Source organism: Rissa tridactyla, chromosome 19 (genome assembly GCF_028500815.1).
Source record: "Rissa tridactyla isolate bRisTri1 chromosome 19, bRisTri1.patW.cur.20221130, whole genome shotgun sequence".
NCBI lineage: Eukaryota > Metazoa > Chordata > Aves > Charadriiformes > Laridae > Rissa > Rissa tridactyla.
In genome coordinates, this window is record NC_071484.1 from 6,792,754 (window position 1) to 6,819,189 (window position 26,436).

The 26,436-nt window shown below is 52.9% G+C and overlaps 2 protein-coding genes across 2 annotated transcripts in view; one reads left to right on the forward strand and one right to left on the reverse strand.

Annotated features, from left to right (window-relative positions):
* Positions 1–257: 257 nt before the first annotated feature.
* On the forward strand, positions 258–9,902 carry FBXO47 (F-box protein 47). The gene is made up of 10 exons (XM_054224808.1): positions 258–438; positions 864–1,034; positions 3,965–4,041; positions 4,599–4,676; positions 5,805–5,913; positions 6,855–7,031; positions 7,614–7,760; positions 8,365–8,507; positions 8,926–9,085; positions 9,784–9,902. The coding sequence occupies exons 1-10, from the start codon at positions 258–260 to the stop codon at positions 9,900–9,902; spliced, it is 1,362 nt and encodes a 453-aa protein (XP_054080783.1).
* Positions 9,903–16,627: 6,725 nt separating this feature from the next.
* LASP1 (LIM and SH3 protein 1) overlaps positions 16,628–26,436 on the reverse strand; it is a 34,469-nt gene continuing 24,660 nt past the window's right edge. The window contains exons 4-7 of the mRNA XM_054224576.1: positions 23,588–23,695; positions 19,819–19,975; positions 19,579–19,679; positions 16,628–19,249 (exon numbers count right to left, since the gene is read on the reverse strand). Coding sequence (XP_054080551.1) covers positions 19,076–19,249; positions 19,579–19,679; positions 19,819–19,975; positions 23,588–23,695 — 540 coding nt within the window. The 3' untranslated portion in view covers positions 16,628–19,075. The remainder of the gene's footprint in view (positions 19,250–19,578; positions 19,680–19,818; positions 19,976–23,587; positions 23,696–26,436) is intronic.

Genomic DNA, 26,436 nt, shown 5'->3' on the forward strand with positions numbered 1-26,436 from the left:
GGTGCTTTTATCTTTTCCTCCTCTAAGATCAGCTGAGTAGTCCGTTCTCTGAGACACGGAATTAGAAAGTTATTTAGTAAATTGCATGTCACTGCACTAAGTTCAGACAGGGTATGACAAGATTTTCACACTCCATTGCTGTGTCTACAACGGAGTGATTTCCTCTTAGCCTAGTTTTGGGCATAGTATTTTCTCTCCTCTGAAAACAGGACTTTCATATTTTCTCTCCAGGTTAAATTGATGGGACTAACAGAACAATGACATCCACTGCAAGGACCAGCTACACCTCGATTCCGAACCAGAAATACAGACGCAGTAGCCGTCGCTCCAGACAGCGCTGCAACATCGCGGACGCAGATTCCCAATCTCTGTCAACACTCGGATATTTTAAAACACTTCCATTAGAGATCTTTCAAATGGTACTGAATTACCTTTCAGGTGAGAATCTGATAGGAAAGGTATTACTTCAAATATCTGAAAATTACCACAAAAGTTTTCCATCTAGAAAAAGCCATTATTATTTAAAATGCTTTACCTTTTAGCTAGTTGAAGTCATTTTATGTGACTTTTTCTCTGAATTTTCAGCTTTTATGTGCGAAGAACCAAATGACCAAAATTTAAATGATAATTACAAACTATTTGAAGTGGTTTTTTGCCTATTATGTGTGAAAAGTATTCCTTAGATCTATTCATTTGTAATTACTACAGTTTGTTAGCAAAGGAGATAAACAGTAATTAAATTTTGTTTTATTTATAAATTTTTATCTTACTTCAAAAATAGGCCAAGAAATAAGTTATTGACTAGTGATCAGCATTTTCCTTGCAGTCAAGATTTACAAGTATACTGGGTTTTGCTTTTTCAGTGAGGGATATCAGCATGCTGAGCATGGTGTCGAAAACCATCAGCAACCGCCTTATTAACTACATCTCAACCCCATCAGGAAACCGACGGCTCTTATTGCAAGACTTTCATAACCCTGAGCTACCCGGCAAGAGAGAAGGATCCTATATTTTAGAGCACTACAAATCTCTAGGTGATCCTTTAATGCAGATGGTAACAATTAGAGGAGAACCAAACTCAGTTAAAAGGTTTCTTCTGTTATATGCATTGATCGGTAAAATGCTGAGGATACAGCCCAAATCGTTTGCACAGCTCCCTCTGAAAGTCAAGTTCCTCCCTATGCCAAATAGCCCACTCAAATACCATTAAGTGGCGGGGGGAGGTGGGAGGAATTACCTGAAATGATTCCAAAACCTCTTAGTTATGGAAAAAATAATGTATGTTCCTGCCTCCTCTGTATTTATTTTTTTCATATGAAATGGCAAGCAGGGCTTGGGCAGAGGATCAGTTCTCAGTAGTAGGTGTTTCCAAATTTAGTTTGTTTGGACACCACCACTGGAAACTGCAGCAGAAACCAAGACTCCCAGGCCCCGCGGTAGCTGAAGGAATTCGGCTGCTCAGGCTGCCTTCATGGATCACTTTGGAGGAGCTCGCATTCCTCCGTCTGGGAAATGCAGCCGCAGTACTTAAACCCAGCCTAATTCTGAAGTGACCGGCAACAGTTGCCACCAGGAAGCCTGCTTGATAGGCTACTGGAGACGTACTGCAGATCACATTCCACTTCCTAGAAAAGCAGTATGCTCATCACAAAAATGTTATCACAGTTGTCAGTGCCTCACATTCTCCTTGGCAGCTTTGTATCCGAGTTCAAAGACTGAAACGGGCATGAAGAACACATTTTCCTCTCACTCTTAGCTTAAGGGCAATGTGAAAATGTCTGCACTTTTGCTGTCATGGTATATTGTGTGCTAAGCAAACCCCTTCTGGGTGAAAAGATTCACTTGTTCTTTCTTTCAGCTGCTCAGACCCCTTGGCATAGCGTAATAGAAATCTAGATCAAAATAGCGTGAGTTTGATGATAATGAGGAGCGCTGTACATCCTTAAATTCAAAATTGTTTGCTTTTTAAATTTTTCTGCTAATCTTTAAAACACGTTGATTCTAAGTCATTCAGCCTCTCACTCAGAAATGCAGCATGCCTTCTTATGCAGCTGGAACACTGAACGTTTGCTTCACCCACCCACTGTCAGTGTTGTTCCATCAGAGAAGCAGAGAAATTAAATCCTAATTTGATCCATACCAATTTACTGTTACCTAGCTGATGAAAAAGATTGTTTATTTGACAGACAGAAATAAAATGCCACCATGGTTAGATGCAGAATTATAAGTATGGTTTGAACTTAAGACATTAAATAAAGGCATAGACAAGGTAAAGGAATGCTGTTACAGTCTTTTAGACCAAAGACCTCCTATTGTAAGCAATCCATGTAGGTTTTGGGGTATTTTAAAATAATCTTAGGGTTTTATTTTTAAAATGAATCTTGAAACCCTACAATTCTTTAAAAAACAAAACAAAACAACAAACAAAAGAAACAAAAGCCAAAATTAGTTTGGGCTTTGTAGTAACCACAAACAAAATGGCAACTTATTATTTAAATGTAGGCGTGAACCCATCACTACAGGCCTAGTAGTAAAACCATGATGTATTCAAAATATAAAGATCATTGGCCATATCAGTGGAAGGCTCAAGAGAACGTTTTTGTTAAGAGGTCAGTTGCAAAATCAATATTTACTTTACATCAGGAAAGACTGGACTCAATGGGGAAAAAAACGTTCCTGTTCAGAGAGCCTGAACGGGGTCTACGTATTGCATAAATCTCACTTAAACTCGGAGGGGTCTGGCTCTGCTCAAGTCCATGGTAAAACCTTCCAGTACTTGTAATGGGGTCAGAATTTCAGTCATTGTTTGAAATGGACTTGAGTTACAAATGATCGTGGCACCGTCCTTCTGCACAAGGAGGGGTTTGCTGTACAAAAACAGGAGCAGCACCTTTTGCTCAACCCTTTTTACTCAGCATAATTTTTCCCTGTGCCGACGGCTGTATTCTCATTTGCAGCTACACTGTCTTAACAGTCTCAACTATCCTTCAGGGAGTTCTCTCCAAAGCCTAATCTAGTCAATAGAAAATTGACTTGACTGAGCTTTGGACCATGTCCTGGGCTGATGAATAAATTATGTCTGTCATGTAGGAATGCTAACACACTTCTAAATAAGGAAAGAGTCAATTTAGAACCACGGTAAATGCATAAAGTACTTTTTGACATTGGAAAAGTTATGTATTTTTTGGGAAACTGACAATTCATAAAAAAAAGTTTCCTTCCCCCCCCGCCCCTGAAAAGTACATGCTTTTCTGTGGATTTATTGATTAATTAACAAACTATATATAAATATATGTATTATTCTGGTAGAAGTTTTGGAAAAACAACTGTTAACTCATTTTCTATGAGTATTGTGGAAAAAAATGCTGCTTAACAAACAGCTGGTCCACACTATAATGAACTCCAGACTTTGACATCCTAAACACATACCATTTCAGTCCTGTATAGGAAAATAATTTTACCTCTTCACTATGTTTTACATTAACACAGTTTAGAATATTTTCTTTTCAGAGCATGTGGCTATCTTCAAAAAATGTTGGAAGCTTGGCTTTCCATGATGTAAGGGGAAAACCAGTGTTCCCCACGGTACTGTTAAAAGAGGCGCAACAAGTAACATTTATTTCCAATATTTTTAACAGCTGTAATCCTAAAACCAGTATAGTAATTTTAATAGGGCTCCAACTGTGACTAACAGGGCCTTTAAAACAATATAATAAACAAGTTATGGCATAGGAAGCTTAGGTACTCCCTGGCAGCGTTTCTTTAGCAGATGTCCCCGCTACAAAAGCGCACACCCCTTCTCCAAAGCACAGGTTACTGGTTTGTGCTGCTCTCTTCACCTTGCAGAAGCAGCTTTTTCTCACGAGCGTGTGCGTGCTCGTGATATGAACGTTTAAGCCCATTCAGTAACATATGTGCCATGTATGTAAACTCATAGTCACGTATGTATTCATTTTCTTCACAGGATTGTTGCTTAAAAGATGCACGCTTCTATTGCCAACAAAAGACAGGCTAAAGTACATACACAAGATCCTCTCAGAAGTAAGTTCACGTTCCTTTCACCAGTGTTTCGAATTGTCCCTTGCACTTACAATACCATTTCTACATGGCAATTGTTAGTTGAATTATGCCTTTTACTGTCCCTTTGCTGGAGTTCACTGCTACTGTGTAATGAATTTATTGATTTGAAATCAGTCTTGCTTTTAATAATAATAGAAAAGCCTAAACCAGCATATTGAACACCAGGCTGTTCTACTGAGATTTCATGCTCCGTTATCAGTGGTTTTCAACTTTTCCTCCCCTTGGGAACCACTAGAAATTTTGCAGTGGAAGAGCACAGCTCTTCATAGAAATTTTACTCTCCTGAAAACAGGGTTGCTCTTCCTAGCTTACTTTTGCACATCCATTTGACAACAGCTTTGGATGTAATACTAAGCCATAACATAGGTATTACAGCTTCTTTCCTTACACAATAAAGGAAGGGAATCCTTCTGAATTTCTAATCAGTATTGACGTACACAAGTAGTACAGAGAATTTTCAATCACAGGAATTAGCTTATAGTCAGTTAAGATGAATTACTAGTGTTTTGCACTTACAGGTTTCCTGTTTTAAACTTAACGGTTGCCCAAGTCCTTTGCATTGTTTAGGATTACAGTGCTATGGGGTATTTTTACAGGTACAGTATCTTTATGGAGAGAAGGCAAGTATCACAAATATAAAAGAAAATTAAGGGACTTTTCTAAATTAGTCTGTGTTTTTGCAAGATACTTAGAATATAAGATGTTTTTGAGCCTTGGGGTGTAGGGGGGGGAAGGTATTTATTCACACAGTTCTCCAAATTTCCTTTCTGGTTGTTAAAGTTGCTGATTTGACTCTTGAGAATTCCTTGGTCTGGATTTCACTGCCAAACAGTCTGGATTTTGATTAGCGATTTATTATCTGAGAAGACACGGGAGAAGGGCGGCATTTTATTACACAGTTTCAAATTCACAAATCAAGAGGAGAGATGGTTTAGTTTAAAAGTAAACGGCTATACACATCATATACCAGAATATTTTTGTTAGCTTGTGGTAGCTTAAAATTAATTAAAAAAACCCCAATGTCAAATAAATTAGTTCAGCAATCCACAGTTTATTTACTGTAATGACTACTGTGATTGCAAATATGCAGTAAAATGCTCAGGGTAGGAGCTTTTTGTCACTACTTGAGATGTTTGATTGTGAAGTGTTAGAATTGACATAATGGAGGCTTTGCTGGAGAGTAACTTTGGTTAAAAAGGTACAGAAACAAATTCTCTCTTAGAAGACCAGACATTTTGAGCACATTTGAAATGCATTTAAGTCTTAGTAACTTGCGCGTACAGGTGCTGTATAGGCATTAAAGTATTTGATAATACCAAAAAAAAGGTGATTATTTTTCCATGGTTAAGAGTTACAGATAAATATTTGTGCTGGGACGTTTGTCTTTGAAGCAAGTACCTTTGTGTACTTTTCCACACAAGGTTCAAAAGTAAGGTCTTGGTCCTGAATGTGGAACGCCATTTAGCAGCTTTTGATTCTGGGCTGCTTTAAGCTTAAGTACAACCTCTGCCATAATGTACAGCACCTCTGTGGCAGATAATGGTTTCCCTGCTCTCATCAGGGAGATGCTGTGCAGGCACCACACTCCAGGTATGACACCGTCCTCTGTTCTTCTGATAAAATTGCAGGACAGGTTGTATTTATCTAATATGAGAAATGGCATTGTGATCTAAATTTATGGCTCAGTCTATTCATTTTTATCCCCTTTCTTTTGTAATCATCAGATCCTAACAGCAGGCTGGGATGAACTAGAGTGTCACCGGGTTTTTAACTTCCTCTGTGAGCTGAGCAATTTACCCCGTAAAGTACAGACAGTTGTCAGCAGCAAACCGGGTAATCATCAAAGCAGACAAAAGTCCTACAAAATCAAAACGCGCTATCATGGAAAAGTCAGAAAATGGATCTTGATTACTGCAAACAAAATGTGTCTAGAATTGAGAATGTTTTAGCTCACCTAAGCCTTGTAGCACCAAACCTTTCCCAATTCTCACGTACGGTCTGTTAGCTCCAATATTACGCAGAAAGTGGGCACTCTGAAGCAAATACTTGGCCTTCATAGAGGTAGATACAACTATTTTTCTTCCCCAAAAGCAAAGTGCTTTTGTCTTTGACATGTATCCTGTAGTGAAGAGAGTTGTCTTGAGAGGCATTTAGGTTTTTTTGAATCATTCCACTGTCTACATTCCACTACTATTAAGCCAATGCGTCAGTTATGTGTCTGTGTAAACAGTAACATGGACTTGAATCTTTCCTACTGGACAGCAATGCCAGTGATATCAGTGGGAAAGGAACCAACGCAGAAATCAAGTGATGCAGTACAAAGTCAGGTTTAATATTTCTGAAACACGACACTGACGTGGCACATGCCTCTCAAGAAATTCTCATGTTACCCGGCACCGAACTGGGCATTTCTGTGGCACACTTCATACATATCATATACACACTTCCTCGTATTTCCACTTACTGATGCCATCAAAGAGAAAAGATCAGAGTAACCAAAAACCAGAGCTGAGAGCCCTTGAAGACACACATGAGTGGCTGCAGAGAGGTACCAGAGGGTGCATCGATAGATTCTATGGCCTGAATTAGTGCAACGTATCCAAAAGAGCCAAACTCAGGAAGTAACAGCTGAGAATTTAATTAGATCCCCCTGCGTGTTCTTAGGCAGCTTTAAGAAAACCCTTCTTTCTCTTCCTATAAAAAAAAGTGATCATCTTTGAGGCTTATTGTGTGAGGCTTAATGGATTTATAATATCTACATTCTTTTACCCCAGGGAGTGCCCGAAAGCTAGAGCTGCGGATAAGGTTATACTGTCGTAGCGTCTTGTTGAACCACTGGATTCATCGGAGTGATTCCGCCTTTTGGTTGACTCGTATTTTAAAGCCATGGCCCATGGTCAATCAAGCTCGCCTGCTGTATATCATCTTTGGGCCAGTGTCCACTCTTGATGGCGAGTAGTCGGGGGGGTTAATTTTCAAAGTCTGTTCCCTAAGAATGAGGTTTCCTTGCAGGATGCAGCATTTCTGAAAACCAAGCTTTATGCAAATGAAATGTAGTTGTATTGCCTAGAAAAAAAATCATTCTGCTTACCCAGACCTCACTAACATATATAAAATACATACATTATACATATGTGTGTACATATGTATACATCCATATATATATATATGTTAAGAAAAGTTACAATTGAAGTAATTCTAGTGAAGAAATTGCACCTCTGTTCCTCTATTTTCCCCTGCTCACCTCAAAGAAGCATCTGTTTCCCTGCAGAAAAGCATGCTTTCGCACTTAATTATTAGACCCGGGTTTCTTTAAATCGCCCTTTGCTTCATGCTGCAACTACCACTGTCCCTACGAAAATGACAGATGGAAAAAATCTGTCACAAACACTGAGTCGTGTTACCTGAATTACCCTCCTCTGACTCTGCTGTAAGGCCCAGTCTATCGCCTTCCTTGTTTAAAAAAAAAAAAAAAAAAAGAAAAAAAGATTACTTTGTCACTTAATAGCAGTTGTGATTAATATATTGCTCAGGACATGTGGTTTGGCAGAAAATGATAGAAGGACCAACAGATGAGACCAGTCTGAAAGGTCTGGCAGATGCAATTAAACTGCTGTATGATACAGAAGCTAGAGAATGGACAGCAGATGATGTTATCAGTCTTGTGGATGAGCTGTCAGGTGTGTTTTTGCCTTTATCATTAATCCGTAGGATTATACGCTCATGTCCTCCAAATCTGGCAACAAGTGTGTTTCAGGCACACAGGTGCCTTGGGAAACTGACTGTAATACTCCGCACAGTAGCTGTGGCGTAACTGGAAAAGTCATTACATTCGGAAGCCAGGCAGTAGCTGGGGATGGGAGAAACCCGGCACAAATTCAGGCTGTCTTTCCCCATTGTGAAATACTTTAAGAATCCATGCAGAGCTTTAAAATTCAAGTCTTGTCTAGCCATTATTAAGGAAACGTTGTCCAAGCTGTGTAAGCTGAAAACATAGTGTTTGTTAAAGCCAAAATTCTACTGAACAATGTTAACGGCTACACTGAAAGTTAGTTATGGGTGAGATCACATCACAGAGGCTGTCGTGAAGAGCTCTCACTGTACTGCCGGTAGGAATTGGTTATATGACTTCATTGCTGCAATTGTATTCCAGAGGGCATTCCCTCACAAATTCTGGTTAGCTACCAAAGCCAACAATTCATAAATTCACCTCTTCCAGAACAGTTTTTGTGGCACTTCTTTCTTTTTGTTCAAAGATCACTAAAATTCTATTTTATTACAAAGTTGTTCCCCGGGAGTGGCTCATGGAGAACAATGCTCGGCTTCTCATTCTGAGTGGAAACAGCATTTGCTTCACTTTCATGGCCAGCAAAGCTGTGAACGGAAGGACCCTCGAGTTAGCCAGGCTCATGGTCTTCCTGGCTTTGGTGAGTACGACTGAACAGACCGGGCTCCAGCCTTTTGTCTCTTTAACCCCATATTTGTTTTCTCAGAGTTTAGAGTTGTTTCCCCACCTACTCCTACAAACTGGGAGTAAGTCCTGCAAGAGGCCTAGTGCTCTTTCACCTTCTGGTCCCTGTCTGGCACATCTCCACACAGTGGCAAGCCTGGCCTCGAGGAGCAGTACCACTTCTCAGCAGGTTGAGAAGTTCCTCTGTTAGCATGCCAACAATAAAAACAAACTCCATGTCCCCTTCTAACAAACCCTAATTTTCCAGGCCATGGCTGCAACCGACCCAGTCACTCATTAGAATCAATAGTTAATTCTAAGATTTAATCTTGCCTTTTATAGCATTGTGCTCACCATAAAAGGTGTGTTTCTAATATATTTCCTGTGTACGTCAGGTCTGCGAGAAGGACCTGTACTGCATGGACTGGGCAGTAAAAATGATGCAGAAGGTCTGCAAAGTTTTCAGCACTCCAGGGGAGAGGAACAACTTTCTGCAGTGTGTGGAGAACGTCTTCGCTCACATGATCATGGACACGCTACAGGCAGTGCTGTCCGGTAAGCCTGCGGGTCTGCCAGCCGGGACCAGCTCTTTAACCAGGAGCTCGCACTGAGCGAGACGTCAAAAGCACCGCAGTTAGTGTGGCATCGCAGCCTGTCCTTCCCTCCCTCCCCAGGCAGAGCAATACTGCAGCGCCTGAGGTTTGCAGTCAACCAGGTGCCATAATTGGGAGAGACATTTATTTTAACCGATCTTTCCTGTCTAAGAGATTGCTACTGCCACGGATGGTGAGACCAACAGGCTTTTAAAATCCATCCCGGCAGAGCGCTGGGCCTGAGGTCCTTCAGGGCTGTGTCAAAGCGCAGGCCCGGAGCCGCTGCCAGCCCGTGCAGCTCAACAAGCTGCACTTGCTCCCTGTCCACAGCTTGTCAGCCTTGATAAAACCTCCAGACTGATGATGACGGCAAGCTGTAAAGATGAACGGCCTGCTCAGTTAGGACAGATTTTTGTCTTAACGCACAATTGTTCTTGTCCATCTTCGGACAGGCTGGTGAAGGAATTTTGGAGAGTGTCTCCTGTGTTATTTCACAGCTGTCCTGCCATCAGGTGCAGTAGCTGAAGCCTCATAAATCAAAGCGGAGGCTGCTGATTCAGCCTCTGCTGAAAACACTGAATGAGTAAGATTTATCTTCAAAGAAGTCATTTAGTTTCACTAATCATTTTAAAATGTTTTTCTTTTTCTCTGCCCTGGTAGGGGATCGCGATGAAGAGGACAGCAGCTTTTTGAATTTGTTTCACCTTGTAAATGCCCAAGCGAACTTCCATAAAGAGATCCTGTACCTGACCATGAGAAGCAACGGCAACACCGCTTGATGCTCTGAATTTTCCGGACTCTTGCTCTACTCCTGCCGGATTTTTCTAATTTTTTTTTTTTTTTTTCCCCCAAACACTTGCAAAGCAGTATCCAATTATTTCTTAAATTTCCATTCTGGTAAGAGCTGGAGCGGCAGCGGGAGGAGCTAGTGACATACATGTCAGCCCAGCTGAAGGAGCTCAGGGGACCGCTGGGGACCTCAGCGTTCGCAGCGGGGTTCTGTGCGTTTCACTCCTCTGAGGCCACGTGAAGACACACGGAGGAAGCAGGCTGGGGGCCTCTGCTTTGGGAACATAAACTGCATTCTTTTCCCACTGCGTATGTTTGCACACACAATAAAAATGACATGGTTTTCATATTTGATGTGCATACACAAATTGAAGAATGTTATCTTAGTTCAGAACCAAAAACATTTTGATCTTTAAATTTTGTTTTCTCTTGGGAATCGGAGGAGAAAGAGACAGACATAATTAGAGCGGCACAGCTACATTTTTCCAGTTTGCCAGTGTCTCCCTCGCTCTTACGTTCTCCATAGGTTGCACATTCAGTTTTAGCAGAAAGAGGCGATGCCTGAAAGAAAGCAATTTAACTGCTTTGATAAAGCAAAGCAGTTTTTTCCCCCCAAAGCTACAGGTACCTTTCAACCATAACGCAGAAGCAACTTCAAATCCCTCTCCCTGCCTGGTGTAATAACTGAATGTTAAAGCGTATTTGCCTTTATAGGACTTTGCTAAGTTGAAGACACACATTAAACGCGTATAGGCTAAGATCACTGTTTCATTAAAGTATATAAACGTTTGCTACTTATAAAAGGTTTTTATTTTCTGCTATATTGCCTTCAAACCAAAAACATGTAATGCATAATAAAAAGCACTTACTTTACTGTGCGTTGTTTAGAACACGGCTGTTTGCTTCACGTTATTAAATAGCCTTCTCCTCCCCCTGAATCACTTTCCAAACGTTTTAGTGATCCTCCAGGAGGAGATTTTAGCTGCAGGGACCCAGGTTTGGCTTTGAAAGTTTGTCTTCAGCTGCCGGAAACAGCTTAAATGGGATCAATTTATCTCAGCTGCCCCCACTCGATGTCATCAGTAACGAGCCGACAACTGCTCTGTAATGATTCACTTGGAAGTTTGCACGTTAAAAATTCTTGGGACATTTGATGAACACACAATTACAGCCAGGATTTGACTACATTAAGGAGTGGATACGGGATATAAATTTGCTGAGGATCTTTGCAGCGTGCCGGTAGATGGCAGAGGTGAAACCTTCCCCGAGAGCAGTGTCCGCTAGCAATTCCTTCTAACAGCCCTTTTTCCTCTCTATTTGAAGGTTATATTTAAGAACACGCTGCGATACTTCGGTTGTGCTGCAACTACGTATTATTTCTAAGGAAGCAAAATGCAAGACTTTGTCCAAAATGTAGTCGGTGAACTGAAAGCCTCCAAACTGAGCACTAATGAACTCAAAACACGAGGAGAAAACAGACTCGCGGCGCCTGTGGTGCCAGGGAAACGCAGCCAAGGAGCCGCTGAGGCGGAATGCTACAGCCCGGGTCGGGAGCTGGAATCGCTACCAAGAAATAACCTCGACTGATGGAATCCAGGATGAGGGAGCGGAGCCTTGAACCACCCCATCTCCTGGCTCCATTGTACTGCGGGTGCGTGAGGCTGCTTCGCCCGCTGCGACACACAGCGCCGCAGGGCCGGCGCAGCGCCTCTGCCACAGCCTGTCGCATCTCCCGGCACCGAGGACACGGCGGCCATAAATTACAGCCCGTCACAAGGGGGGCCATTATGCGAGCGCAGCGATACAGGAAAAGTGAGGTCTTTGATTCACTGGCAGCCGTCGACAAAGATGAAATGTCAGCTCTGCCGGCGCTAGCTCGCTCTCGCAGCGGATCCTCCAGGAATGCGAGCTTTATGCAGCTGCCAAGTGTGAAATATTGATGACGTTATTAATTATTATTAACTGCTCTTCTTCTTCCCTACACAATAGCTCAGCAAGTGTTTGGCCTTAGTTTTTGCAGCGTTCGTGCTCCAGCATTTCCACCAGACGAGGACTTTCCTCCCCAGAGGATCAAAGCTCCAACCCGCCGAAGCGGTACTTCCCCAACCAGTTTTTGTTTGAACTGGAAAACAAACACCACCGGCCTTTTCCAGTATCGCCCTCTGATCAGCTCTCGCAATTAAGCACCGCTGGGCTAATGGCGTCCAGGTGGGTGCCCCCGGGCAGCACCGTGCGCCAGCCGAGCTGGGACAGTGAGACTTGAGAAAATGGTGCTTTTTTTTTTCCTGCTGCCAAATTTTAACCGCTGCCGTGGGGAGTCGATAAAACCCTCCCAGGACAAGAAGCAAACGAGCAAGAGGAGATTGGGTCCCCTCAGTCGCAGCGCGGAGCCTTGGCTGATTTGGGGCATGGAGGAAGGGGCTGGTGCACAGAGCTGGGGGGTTTGTAAGGCCCCGCGGGGGGAGAGGAGCGTTGGGAGTAAGAGAAAATCATTGTTCCTGGTTTCACACTCAGCTGAGTTTCCATTCCACGCATTCCTCGTTACTCACTCTCTCTTAATCACTGCAGATGTTGACATCAGATACAGACTCACGAAGCGGAGGTTATTGAGAACATGACTTATGCTTGAAGAAATTCCTCCCAAAATATTTCAAGCTTCTGATTTCCGACTATATTTGGTGGTGGAGCGAGGAGAAGCTTTTCCTCATCTCCAGGGCTCGGTGATGAGGGACCGCCCGGGCTGAGGCTGGCGCACTGGGAACACGCTCGGGAGCAAAGGCACCAACTTCGTGTTTCTCCCAGGAGTTTTACTAACAGGAAATCGCAGTGTCAAGTATTCAGCTGGCAACACTAACCGCAGCCAGCGTTCCCAGGCTCTGAAATCCCTTCTCTTTCCGTGAACACCGTCTTCTGAAAGTCTTATTGAGCCGTTCCCGCCTACCCCGGCAGTGCCGGCGCGGCCCCGACCCTCCCCGGGTCCTGTTCTCTCCCGCCCACTGGCGTGATGGTGCCACGGTTGACTAATGGGGCACGAGCAGTTTTTTCCCATTACAGCTATTTCAGGTGTTTATTGCTTAAAAAAAAAAATTACATTCCTGGGAGAGACCAGGCATACGAGAATTTTGTCTTCGAGGAGGATGAAACTTCCAGTCTGAGAACAGCACTGCATGTGACTGAGAGCAGGGCTTCATAAAAGGACAGGAAAAATCCTCCTGATGCCCCAAATACCTTCCCAGACCTCTCCGAGCTGGGGGAAATTAAGCTCTGAGATGTTCTTTCCATCCCACAGAAATTTCCATCATATTAAAAAATGTTCTTTTTTTCTATGCTGAGATGAACTGAGACTTCCCGGAGGTTCCCTGAACACGGGCGAGGGGACCTGCGTGAGGCTGAGCCACGGCGCAGACGCCTGGGCGGGGGAGAGCCTGGTTCGGACCCCACAGCGCGTGGAGCAGGGACCCCTCTGCAGCAGCAGCTGCTGCTCAACTCGGGGACACAGGGGTGTCTCGTCGTGGTTTGGCAGTACCCCGTCCTTCCCAGGGCTCGCAGGGTGCCCTCCCACGGCTGGAGCTGTGGGGACAGGCTGGGAGAGCTGGGGGGGTTCAGCCTGGAGAAGAGAAGGCTCCGGGGAGACCTTCCAGTCCCTTCCAGTCCCTAAAGGGGCTCCAGGAAAGCTGGGGAGGGACGTTTACAAGGGCATGTAGCGACAGGGCGAGGGGTAATGGCTTCAAACTGGAAGAGGGACATTTCGGTTGGGTGTCAGGAAGAAATTTTTCCCTCTGAGGGCGGTGAGCCCCTGGCCCAGGTTGCCCAGAGAAGCTGTGGCTGCCCCATCCCTGGAGGGATTCAAGGCCAGGTTGGACGGGGCTTGGAGCAACCTGGGCTGGTGGGAGGTGTCCCTGCCCAGGGCAGGGGGTGGCACTGGGTGATCTTCAAGGTCCCTTCCCACCCAACCCATCTGTGATTCTGCGCTCTCTCCGCAGAAGTGGGTTTTGCTCCCGCGGCCGTGTGTGCCCCAGCCCCACGGCCGATGCATGGGGATGCGCTTCGGCAGAGTCAACACCAGCAGATGCGCTCGCTCTCCTGTGTCATTCCTCTCTTTATTTCATTTCCTTGAACAATTTTCATTAAAAATATAAGTGCTTTTTCTAAAATTAAACCCAAACGACCGACCTCGGAAGCGCTCGTCCCGAGGGGCTACGCCACGCGGTGGGGGCAGGACCCTCCGCATCCCCCCGGGATGCCGCGTGCGTCACCGGGAACGACCCACGTCTGGGCAGGGGGATGTCACCTCGCCGCTCTCTCCCCTGCTGCCCCATCTCCCTCCTTCGCCGCACACTCGGCCCCCCCTCGCTGCCGGCGGCCCCCCCGGCACAGCTCCTCCTGGGCAGCCGGGTGCTCGCAGAGGGTTAATGCTCTTCCAGAAGGCTCTGAGGGAGACGGACCAGGCGGCAGCTGTGGAAGAGAAAGGAGATGCTTGTCTGAGCTGGGCCCCGGCGCGGCGTGAGACCCCGAGATGGGGGGCAGCAGCCCGCCCTTCACCCAGTACAGGGGCCCCCCCGCCTTTTTCCTCCTTTAAAATGATGCAACCCGGATCCCTTCTTGCTTCTCCCTGAAGCTGTTTAATTTCTCTCCCTTGTGGGAACAAAAGCCGCGCGCTCGTGCTGCCGCGTTCTCAAAGGCAGAGAGCGGCTTTTCCGAAGGGGCCGGGGCCGGCAAACCCAGCGGGGAGAACGCAGCAGCCGCACAATGGCCGGCAAACGTTCCGGCGGGCGAGGTGGCCTGATTTATAAACCAAACCCCGCTGCCCTCCTTCCAGCCCCCGGCAGGAAACAGCTGCGCTGGTGCAGTCGGCTCGGCCGCCACGGCCAGGCAGAGCGAGCAGCAGCCAAAGACAACGGCGTTAAAAACAAACCTACCCTCTCTCCCCCCCTCCCCGGACACGTTTCTTCCCCAAAATTAAAACCCGGTGGGACGAGGAGCAGCCGGCTCACCTGGACGATGCTTCGATTGCAAAGCTGATGCTGGGCCGCATCTTCTTCTCCCCCTGCATCGCTCTAGAGCATGTAGATGATGTAGGAGAGGATCACCAGGCCGATGATGGCAAAAAACATCAGGATGAAAATATCCAGCATGGTGAGCGAGGAGCCGGTGGGGCGGGAGCTGCCGGGCTCCCCGCGGCGTGGGAAGGGGATGCTCGGGGGAGAGCCGCCGCTGCGCTCGCCAGCCCCCGCGTCCTCCCCTGCCAGCCGGAGCACGGCTGGCTCCGCTCAGGGTGGAGAGATGATGCCGGAGCTGACGGAGCCGCTTTCCAGCAGGCAGGCGGAAAATAAAGGGATAAACGCAGGCGGTCAGATGGGGCTTCAGCTCGCCCGGGCAGAGGGGCGATGGCTCAGCCCCGACCTGCGAGCGGGTCCCGCAGGGCACTGTCTGCAGAAAGGCTGCTTCGCCCCTGCTCCTTCCTGCCCAAACTGCTTGGGGGGAAGATGACGGCGATGCGACCCCCCCCCCCCCCGGGAAAGGGACGACCCTACGTGGAAAGAAATGAAAAAGGGCTTTGGCCATCACAAAGCCGTGTCGATCAGTCAGGACCGGTCTGAACTCTCACCTTTGGGCGTCTGGTACTCCCGGGGTACGGCACCATCCTTCGCTTCCAGTGCCACAGCACCCGCCCCGCTATGGTTTAGAGCAACACGGTTTGAAGTGAGCAGCGACAGCCACGGAGCCTTTCTATTTTCATTTTTTTTTTTAGGCTAGTGCTGTAGACGAAAATAGCATCCTTTCCCACACACCTTCCAGGTTTTCTTTTCCCCACTGCTAAAGGCTGTAATTGCTGAAAAATCCCACCTTGAGAGGCTGCAGGGGCCGAGGGAAGCCGTGGCCAGCTGCTCCGTGAGCACAGGGGCTGGCTGGGGGCAGGAGGACTCGGGCGACGCCGGGACCCGGTGCCCATCCTGCGCTGCCCACAGCAACGCTGAGCATCTCCCCGGGGGGGCGGGTCTGCTCTTGGGAGCAGCCACCGGCACCCGAACCCCAGCGGATCCCAGAGCCAAGCCCCCCAAGCGGGTCAGCGAGCCGGGGGGCATCACCTGCGCCTGCGCGAGGGATCCTCCAACCCAGCTCACGGCTGAATTTCGAGGCTGATTTCCCGGGGGCTCCGTGGCACCCGGTGGCCGCAGCGCATCGGTGGGACGCGCCGCAGTGGGGATTCGCACGTTTCAAGCGCGTCCCTGGTCTTCCAAGCCATGTCAAGAGCAAGGGACGAGCCCAGAAGCTGCATCCCAGGTGGGTTCCCAGCGCTGCCAGCGTTTCCCCCTCCCAGAGGAGCCAGGCAGAGACGAGGACACCTCCCCAGCCCCCAGCTCCCCACCGTCTCCCAGGGGAGCAGGAAAACGGCAGGAAAAGCGACCGCAATCAAACCCTGGCACAATCGGCAGGTAAAAATTATACTTTTATTTTTAATTCGAGTAAACCGGGAAGAGAATCGGTTGGTTTGTTCCATTCGATGGTTGGGTTAAAAAGGCCAAATAATGCTTTTATTTTTTTTTTATTGGTGGGTGCTCAACCCGACGGGAAGGAGTACACAAGGACAAACCCCAATCAAGCGACGGATCCGGAAGAAAACACGTTCTAAGCTCAGCACCGAGACGCAACCGGGGAAGCTGGGATGGACGAGGTCTATTTTACACGTGATGAGAAGCAATTTAGCTTTTAATTTTTCCTTTTTTTTTTTTTTTTTACTATTTTATTTATTTATTTATTTTAAATACAGGTTTAGGTGCTTTTCAGCTATGAAAAAAGGCAAAAAAGTGCATAAGTCGAGAGAAAAGGCAGAAATCAAGCAGTAAGAGGTTTGTTTCCCATGGCAGGGGAGAAGGGGCAGGGCGCGGGAGGGGAGAATTAGGACAATGGTTTCAAGGTAGCATTAAAAAAAGGTCTGTATACCAAAACGTAACTGCCTGTGTTATTTGGTCCATTAAAAAAATGGTTTATTCACATTGAGACTCCCCCCCCCCCGCCTCCCAGACAAGAACGTGATTAAGAAGAGGATGAGCAGGCGGACGAAGACCCCCCCCTGCCCGGCCGCCCCCTCTCCCCTGCTCTTGTGCTCGCTCGTTTTAGCACCAACCGGGATTCCCATCCCGTGAAGCCCACCCTGGCTGCTCCTGGGGGCCCCTTTTCACCCAAAGGGGAGGACGGTGCCAGAATCCCCATCACACTCCCCCCTCTCCCGTCCCAGCCACCTGGGGAACGAGCCAGGAGCAAAACGCTCCCCTCTCCCCGGGTCATGCCCTCCCTGGGGGGTCTCTGCCCTGCCAGGACACCCCCCCCCCCCCCACCAGAACAGCGTTGGCTCCAGCAGCCCCCGACTCCGGCCACCCCAACCCTGGCACCGGCCACCAACCAGCCCCACAGCCCCCAGCATTTTGAGAAAGGGGACGGCAAGCACAAGGCGGTGGGACCCTCTCCCCCTCCATGAGACCGTCCCCAAAGACACGTCCCCCAGGAGAGCCAAGGAATGTCTCAACTCGGCCGCTTTGGTCCCTAGATTCCCTCTTTTCCCTTGGGAATGGCAACGGCAGCAGCTTCCCCTTGGAAGCATCCTGGCCCCATGGTGCGGCACAGCCAAAGCCCCCCCAGCAGGCCGGCACGGGGATGGTCCCCTCCGGTGGCCCGGTGGCCGTGGCGTGGGGCAGCGGGAATGCCGGAGGCAGCACGAAGGCGTCACTGCTGCCCAACGCCCAGCGTCTCCGAGCATCCCGCTCCTGCCATCCCGCACAGGCTTCCAGTTACACCTGCCCCCGCCCAGCTCCGGGACCTTGGGAGCCCAAAAGGGAAGGGGACAGGGATGTGCTTTGAGATTTTGGTCCACGACGTGATCCCAACTCAGCGCTGGCCCCAAAAGCCACCGCCGCGGGGGACCAGCGAGAGGTGCAGGGTGGCCCAGGGTGCCAAAGCCCGGGCTCTGCCACTCGCGGCCGAGCTGCCGGAGGGGACAGTCACCCAGGACGTCGCCCAGCGCGGTGGCAGAGGGGGGAGGATCTTTCACATGTGGCTCAGAATAGGCGCGGGGATGGGGGCTGATCCCGCCAGCTCCCCCCACCATCTACCCGGCAGGTGGAGGGCGCAGGAGGGTCCCTAAAGCCCCGCAAGCGGCAAGAGAAAAGCAGGAAGATTCTGGGTGAACGTGAGGAGCGACCGCTGCCAAGAGGAAGAGGCTGCCCCGGCGCGTGGGGCCGAGGGGACGCCCAGACCCTGGCCCAGAGGCAGAAAGCCGGAGCTGCCGGGGGGGACGTGAGGTCTCGGTGTGGCAGTGCCTCCACCCCAGCGCCAGGGAGCGGGGAGCCCGGCCCATCTCCAGCCCTCGAGCGGGAGCGGCAGCCTCCGGGCGAAGCCAGGCGGCGGCTACTCCTTTGCCGGCGGCAGCAGAGCCCCGGCGCAGCCCCGGGGGGACGGGGGAGGCGGGAAGAGGCAGCCAGAGCCCGAGGGAGAAGCAGCAAGAGCCGCTTCCAGGGCTGTCCAGAGCAGCCGCTCTGAATCCCAAGGAGAAAGGAAGATTTTAAGATTTTAACTGCGAATGTTTTTCTGTCTCGAGGACTGAAGGGAACAAAGACTGAATGGAAACGCCGCGCAGAGGAGCCGGGAGAAGCAACGGGATGAGCCAGAGCGATGCAGGGCCCATCCCTCCCGTCAGGGATGCCCTGGGGACGAGCATCCCTCACCTCGTCGCGCAGACATCGCCGCCCGCTGCCCATCCCCGCCAGCGCTGGGGGAATTTGGTCCTAACAGATGGTCTCCCCCTCCCTTTGCGGGCGTCCCGGCGACTCCGGCTGCTTCCCCCAGCCAGGAAACGCCGAGAGGGCTAGAGAGGAGGGAGACCGAAGGAGAAGGAAAGCTGCAGCGTTTTGGTCTCTCGAGCCCCCACCATCCCTTGCGGATAGTCCCTCAGTCCCGACAGAGCTAGAACAAAGCTAAATTGGCAAGAGAAACCGGAGGCGGCTGCAGAAACACAGAGTAACCGAGATGTCAGGACGCGGCTCCGGCGGGCGCCGGCAGAGCACGCGGGATAAGGGATGCTGGGGCAGAGAGAGACACGCGCGCACACACACACACACGGGGGGGGGCTCGGCCGTCGGCCACGCGCCCCGTCCCCTCCCGCGGCTCAGATGGCCTCCACGTAGTTGGCGGGGAGCATGCCCGTGTCGCCCGTGCGCTCCACCGTGCCGTACATCCATCCATCATCGATCTGCTGCACGTTGATGATGGTGTCGCCGTCCTGGAAGGAGACCTCGTCTTCGTCGGCCGCGTTATAATCGTAGACGGCGCGGAAACGCTTCTGTGGGGGGGAGAGAGGGGTCAGCGGGCGCAGACCCTCCCTGTGCCCTGCCCCAGACCGGCAGAGCTGCCATCCGGGGGGGTCAAGGAGCCCCGCCGAGCCCCCCCCAAGGGCTGTGCAGGATGCAGGAGGTTTTCGCTCGACACAGGGATGCTGGTGCCAGCGTACTTGTGGGAAGCAGAAAGCAGGCACCCAGCGTTACACCCGCCAGCCCCTTCAAAACCTGCTTCTCCCCGCACAGGGGTGGGGAGCAAGCGGGGCAAACCCCGACCCTCGGGGGGGTGGAAACCGGGGGGCTGGTGTCGGGGTGGCCCCTGGGCTGTACTCACCCCCCCTGCAGAAGGAGCGTTGCGCTGCGTCGAGGCTGGTGCCGCGGGCTCCTTGTAGCCGTAGGACTGAGACGATGGCGGCTGCTGCTGCTGCTGGTAGACTGGCGGGGGGGGGAAAGACGGGTCCGTGAGCCGGAGCTGGGACCCGGGGGGACGCCCAAAGCCCCTCGCGAAGAACCGGCTGCTGCCCCAGCTTGTGACACCCACGGCAAAAGCGTGTGCCCGCAGCCCCCCGCTCACCTGGGTTGCTGGGCTGGACGTGGTGAGGCGGCTGCTGCTGCTGCTCCGCGGGTCTGCGGTAATTGCTGCTCTCCTGGGAGTTCCTGCGCTCCGGCTCGGCGCCCTCGCTGGGACTCGGGCCCATCCTGCTCCTCTCGAATTCTTCGTGGTATTTTATCTACGGCGCCGGGAGAGGACGGAGAGGTGAGAGCGCGGCTGGGACAGCCCTGCAGCGCCGGCCCCGAGGCTGAGCCGGGACCCCGGCGATGGCAGCAGCTCCTGCAGCCCTTCAGCGCCAGCAACCTCCTTCCCCTCCTCCCAGCTCCCCTTTTTGCCACCAAGGACTCAACATCAGCCCTCTCACAGCCCCCCCAGCGGCCCCAGGGGGTTTCTTCCCCACCCAGCTCCCCAGAGACGTTTGCTCAGACCCGTTTGTGGCACAGGAAAGGAGAAGGTTTAAGTGTCCCATGGGTGGGATACGCAATTTTTCCCAGGTGTGGGTGAGATTCGAGACCAGGCCCCCCCAAGCCCCCAGGCTGCAGGAGCACAGGGCAAAAAAACACCTTTCGGAAGCCCCCCGCTCCCGGCCCCGGCACACGTCGAGTTTGCTGCGTAACTCCCCAGCCCACGGCCGGGTACGGCGGCTGCCGTGGAGGAACCGCTCCAGCATCAAAAGGCTGAGGAATCTGGGGCTCTTCAGCCTGGAAAAAAGACGGCTGAGGGGGGATCTTATCAACACTTATAAATACTTCAAGGGGGGTGTCAGGAGGATGGGGCCAGGCTCTTCTCAGTGGTGCCCGGGGACAGGACAAGGGGTAACGGGCACAAACTTGCCCCTGGGAAGTTCCATCTCAACAGGAGGAGGAACTTCTTTGCTGTGAGGGTGGCAGAGCCCTGGCACAGGCTGCCCAGAGAGGTGGGGGAGTCTCCGTCTCTGGAGACATTCCAACCCCGCCTGGCCGCGTTCCTGTGCCACCTGCTCTGGGTGACCCTGCTCTGGCCGGGGGTTGGAGGGGATGATCTCCAGAGGGCCCTGCCAACCCTATGATTCTATGATCTGCCCCCGGATCGCTCTGTAACTGCAGCGTGAGGGGGCCGGGGGGCTCCCCTTTCGAGGGCACTCAAAGCAGACACCACCAAACACCCCGGCTGCGTCGCGCTGAGCCGCCCCCCCGGCCACGCAGAGCGGCCCCCCCGCAGCGGGCAGGAGGGGAGGGTTAACCCAGCCGCCCGGGCGTGGGCGTGAAAATTAATAGCCACTTGTGTTAATGAACACACCGCCATCGGAAAGCACCTGGAGCCCATTTGTCTGCCGGTTAAACAGTTATTTACTGAAGGGCCCTGCAGCAGGCTCCCCGCAGGGGCGGGAGGCAGAGCCCCCCCCTTTCCCCGGGAAGGAGAGCACCCCGCTTCCCCCGCCGCCGCGGGGAGCCCTGCCAGGCTCTCTGCCCCCCCCCGTCCCCGGCGCTGGGGGGCTCAGGCTTTGCACGGCTCCGTCCCCAGGAGGGTTTCCCCCATGTGCAGGACCGTACCGGCCCCCTCCGCCGAGCCTGGATGGGGGCACCCCCGTGCTGGGGAGGGCCGGGAGCCCAGCGAGCGCTGGCGTGCTGGGTGCCCCCACCCCCGGGAGCGAAGCCCTGCCAGCCGAGCCGGGCTTTCTGCCGGGATTGGGTTTGTTCCTGTGTCTTGGTGAACTGGGTCACCGCAAGCCCAGGCGGGAGCCGGATGGCCCCGGGGACGCTGCGGAAAACTGCTGTGGTGGCAGGGAGAGGGTGAAGGTGGGGGGGGTGGGGGGGGCGAGCAGAAGGACACGGGCTGGTCTCATCTCTCTGCTGCGCTATTTAATGCCCCCCAAACCTCCAGATTGTCACAAAAAAAAAAAAAAAAAAAAAAAAAAAAAAAAAAGAGCGGTGCTTAACAAAGACCACGGCAGGGAAGCAGCGCTCCTCTCCTGCCAGCTCAGACCCCACCGAGAAGCCGCCCCCAGGGAAAAACCTTCCATCCAGTCCCATTTCCCAAGCGGGAAGAGCCTTCCCCAGCCCTGGCTGTGCCGGGGTTTGGTGGGTGGATAACCCCCAGCCCCCCCCGCCCCCAGTGGAGACCAGGATTTGCCAGAGAACCGCACCATGGGATCAGAAGAGGGAATAAACAACCTCCTCCTGCCCTGCTGGGCATTCTGGGGGGGGGGTGTGGGGGGGTGCTTGCGTGCGTGCGAGCCCCGGCTGCGGGCACGGCCACCATCCTCCCTCTGCCTGCATTCCTGCAAGCCCAGACCCTCCTTCCATGGACACCCCCGGGGGGAGCAGCGAGCAGCCCCCCCCCCGTCCCCGGGGCTTTGTCCCCAGGGTGGGGATGCCGCGGGATGGAAAAGCGAGAGCAGCTCGGGGCGCTGCGGGGCTCGGAGCGGGGAGAAGCTCCCAGGAGCCGCCAGTGGAGCGGGCGCCCAAGAGCCTCTCCGTGCAAAGCCGCGCTCCAGGCAGGCAGAAACCAGCCTTTCCCAGCCCTGCCTCCTGCTCTCCGATAAGGAACAGCGTGACTTTCACCAGCGGCTAAAGGTTAATTAACTCCCTGCGTTCTGCTGAAGGCGGATGCTATTGCGGGCTCCCTGTGCCTGGGAGCGCCGGGGCGAGTTTGGGGCCGGGGACAGCGATACCCCCCGTCTGACGCAGTCGGTGCCGCAGCTGTACGTGCGAGCGTGCATCCTCCTCCTTCACCATGGCAACGCACGGACCTCCACGTCTGCCACGTACCCACCACCAGCACCTGGACACGGACCATGGATGGAGGCCGCCGGGTGAAGCGCAAGCTGCCAGGCCAGCTGCCGCCGACCTTGGGCATGCTTTTAACGTAATTTTCCGAAATGGAGGGTCTGGGTCTCTTGCAGACGCAAGGACAGAGCTCCCCTTCCACAAGGTCAAGGGAGGACAGGGACGCTGCCGTGCACGGCCCCCAGGAACCCCTCCATCGAGGCAGGAGGGAAGCTGTGCTCGGCCGAAGGGACCCCGAGGAGCTCCCCACAAGGCTGCCCTGGCGCAGCTGCCGCCGCGGGGTGAGGGCTGTAGGTAGGAAAGCGGGTGACGTTGCCTGTCCCACCCTCGGGGCTGGTGGCAGCAGGTGGTGGGACCCCGGGGACCGCGCGCAGCCTCGGCACAAACCGACAGCAGCTGCAGCAAACGCTCCCAGAGAGCCGGAGAGCTGGAGAGGGCTTTGCCGGAACCAGGAGGGGTCAAGGCAAGCGGAGCCGGGCAGAGGACAGCCACAGCTGCGAAGGGACGGGAGGAAGAGGTGTGCCTTCGGCCGGGGCTTCCACGCACAAACAGGAGCCAGAGAGAGCGCAAGAGGGACGGGACCGGAGGGGCTGTCCCCCGCCAGCCGGACCCCGCAGTGCTGCCACGCTGTGGGTTACGGTGACAAGCAGGGACGGATGGGACAGCTCATGGTCCGCATCTGCCCCGGCTCCACACCTGCCCCCGCCAAACGCCCCTCTCTGCCGCTCCCCTCCCTGCTTCTCACGGCCCACGTGGACTCGAGCACCTCGGGAGAAGTGAAGGAGTCGGATCCCCCTCTGGATCCGGCTGCCAGCACGGAGGAGCCGGGAGAGGTGCAAGAGGGTGACGAGATGCCCGGGGTTGGAAAGGGGCTTGGAGAATTCACGCTGCCAGGCTTTCCCGATCCTGCTCGCCCGCAGCCGGCGGAGCGCGGGGCCGCTCTGGGCCGCAGAGGCAGAGCCCCCCCCCGGGCGGGAGGAAGGTCACGGCAATATCACACGCAGAGATTAGAAGCTACTCACGTTGCTGATCTGATCCTGAGTCTTCTTGATTCTCTGCAGCTCCGGGGTGTCAGCCACCACGCTGAAGCCTTTCCCCTTGTTCTTCTCAAACTCCTCCTTGTAGCGAATCTGGGTACAAAGGACAAAAAAGCAGATTTGAACACGGGGAAAGCTGCCACGCACAGCAGCTGGATTCAGCAGCAGACCCTCCCCGCGACCCACGCGCTTCATGAGATGCAGCAGCTTTCTAACCGGGTCTCTGCCTTGCTCAGGAGACCCCCCCGGCGTATCCAGTAATAGCAAAACGGGGTACTGCCGAGAGCTGGGACGCACAAACAGCTTCCTATGCATCTGCTGATCTTGTTTCTCTTTCGGCAGGGGTCGGGGTGACTCGGATTTGCTTTGGATTTCCCACGGGCTACCGGTGTGCCCAGGTCACGGGCCACAGGGCTGCTGCCCGCTTGAGAGCCCCAGGGGTTTTCTGAGCGACACCCGCCCCAGCGCGTTTCCACGCCAGGGGACATTCAGCCACCTCCGGGAAGGAATACACCCAGGTGGCCATAACGAAACCGGAGCGTGGAGGGTGGAGGCCGGCAAAACACAAGCATCCTCATTTCTGTTTGCCAGACACTGACACCAGCAGCCCTTCCCATCACACCCAGCAGCTGAAAAGTCCCGGTTTTCTTTCCTTTTTTTCTCTTTTATTTCTTTTTTTTTTTTTAAATATAGCTCTACACAGCTTTAGGACTGGAGCATCCAGCTCTCCCAGGAGGGAGCGAACACGGCCCCGGCCCCGATGTGTTCCCCAGCCCGGGGGCTGCCGGTCCCCGGTCCCCGCTGCTCCCACCCCAGTCTCCCAGAAGCAGAAGCAGCTTCTGCAGAGGCTGAAACCCAACGGCTGCCTCGGCGGCTCTGGGGGGGAAGGAAACAGCGCCCAGCTGCCCGGCCTGCCCCGACACAGGGGCTGGCTTGGCTGACGTTCACATCCCAGCGGCCAGAAAGACGCCCCGTTTTCATCACGGGGGGAAGGAGACGAGCGGAGAGATGCCCTGACCTCCTCCATCCTCTCTGCGAGGACCTGCCCCTGCACCGATGGCTGTCGGGAGCTGCCTCTGCCCATCTGGGGAGGAAAAAGCCTTTAGGGGCTCTCGTTGCAGCCAAAGCTGCCCTTCCCAGGGACTCGCCTGCCCCGGAGCTCGCCTTGTGCGCTGCGGACCGTTGGATGTTGGTGCCAAAATGAAATGGTCACCACCGGCTCTCATGCGAGCAGATCAAACCCCAGGGTCCCCATGCAGCCATCACGGGCAGACGCCGCAGCCTGGCTCCGTGCGTGCCACGGGGGGCTGATGCTCGCCCACCCCCGGCCGGTGGGAGGTGGCGGGCAGAAGGGGCAGAGCTGCCGGCGGTGGGGAGGCTTAGATTGGATATTAGGAAAAAATTCTTCACGGAAAGGGTTGTCAAGTACTGGAACAGGCTGCCCAGGGCAGCGGTGGAGTCGCCATCCCTGGAGGCATTTAAAAGCCGGGCAGACGCGGTGCTGGGGGACATGGGGTAGTGGGGGTTTGGGCGGTGCTGGGTTGATGGTTGGACTCCATGGTCTGAAAGGTCCCTTCCACCCCAGATGGTTCTGTGAGAAGGGGAGCAGGAGCCGCCTTGGGTGGAGCAGGGTGGGAGCGCAGCCGATGCACCGCTCCCTCCCGCCGCAGGAGCGGGAAATGCTCCACCGAGCACCGGGGCCGGGCGCCGGCAGCCTCCCGTGACCCTTCCCGTCCCGCAGCCGGCCGGCGGGAGGAAGGGGAAGCCAGGCTGGCCCCGCGAAGAAAGAGCTTGCGGGATGCTTGCGGACTGGCGCCGCGCTCACGTGCAGAGCCAGGATGAAGCTCGGAGGCAGAGACGCGGCAGCAGCGCGGGGGAGGCGGGAGAGAGCTGATTTCTCCCCGCCACACACACTCCTACGGAGACGCTCCTTCAGCCCGCACGTATTTGCCTCCCATCCAGACGGCGCGTCCAGCTGGGCCTGGAAACACCTTTCGGGAAAGGCTGCCAAACTTTTTATAGTGTCTTCTGGAGAAGCCAAGACACACCTCTGCTGCCATCTGGGCTCTCCGGTGGCCGTGCCCGGCTCCCGAGCGGAACCAGGCAGCGCAGGCAGCATCTGGGTGACATCGATGTGCCCGGGTCAAACCCCTCTGGTGCCGGAGCTGGAGCTGTGGGCAAGCAGCAGAGCACGGAGCGGGTCCTGCCCCCTCTCCGGTCCAGAACAACACAGGAAAAAAGAGGTTTCCAGGGGAAAATGAGGCACCACGGTTTCCATTTTGCAGAACCCGCGGCTCGGAGGGTTCAGTCTGGAGCAGGAGGGGACGCCGGACACCAGCTCTGCGGCGGGACCAGCGGGCACACGAAGAGCTCGCCACTGGCCACATGGGTTATAGCGGTGAAGATACCGCAGAGCTCGGTGCTCTGCTTGCAAACGCAACTTATCCCGCAAGCCAGGAGAAACCCAAGCTCTGAAAGGCCAGCAGAGCCCCCCGCCCCTTCTTCATAGCCACGGGGTGTCACAGACACCCTTAGATAGATGGTACCATCTATGAGGCACGTTAGATTTCTAACTCCAATGCGACATTAGAAAGCAGAGGCTTAACGAACCAGGCTGCAGAGTCCACCCTGGGAGGATATTAATACAACTGAGACGCCCAAGCGCATCGGAGCAACACAAGAGACTGATTTCAAGGCGGAAGTCTCCTTTTCCTTGAAGCAATAAGAGGCAGAGGGAAAAAAAAACAAACCCAACTTTGGCTAGCTGGGTTAAAGAACGTATCTTGAACATCACCGATGAGGAAGGAGCAGCCCCGAGGTGTTAACCATGGCGC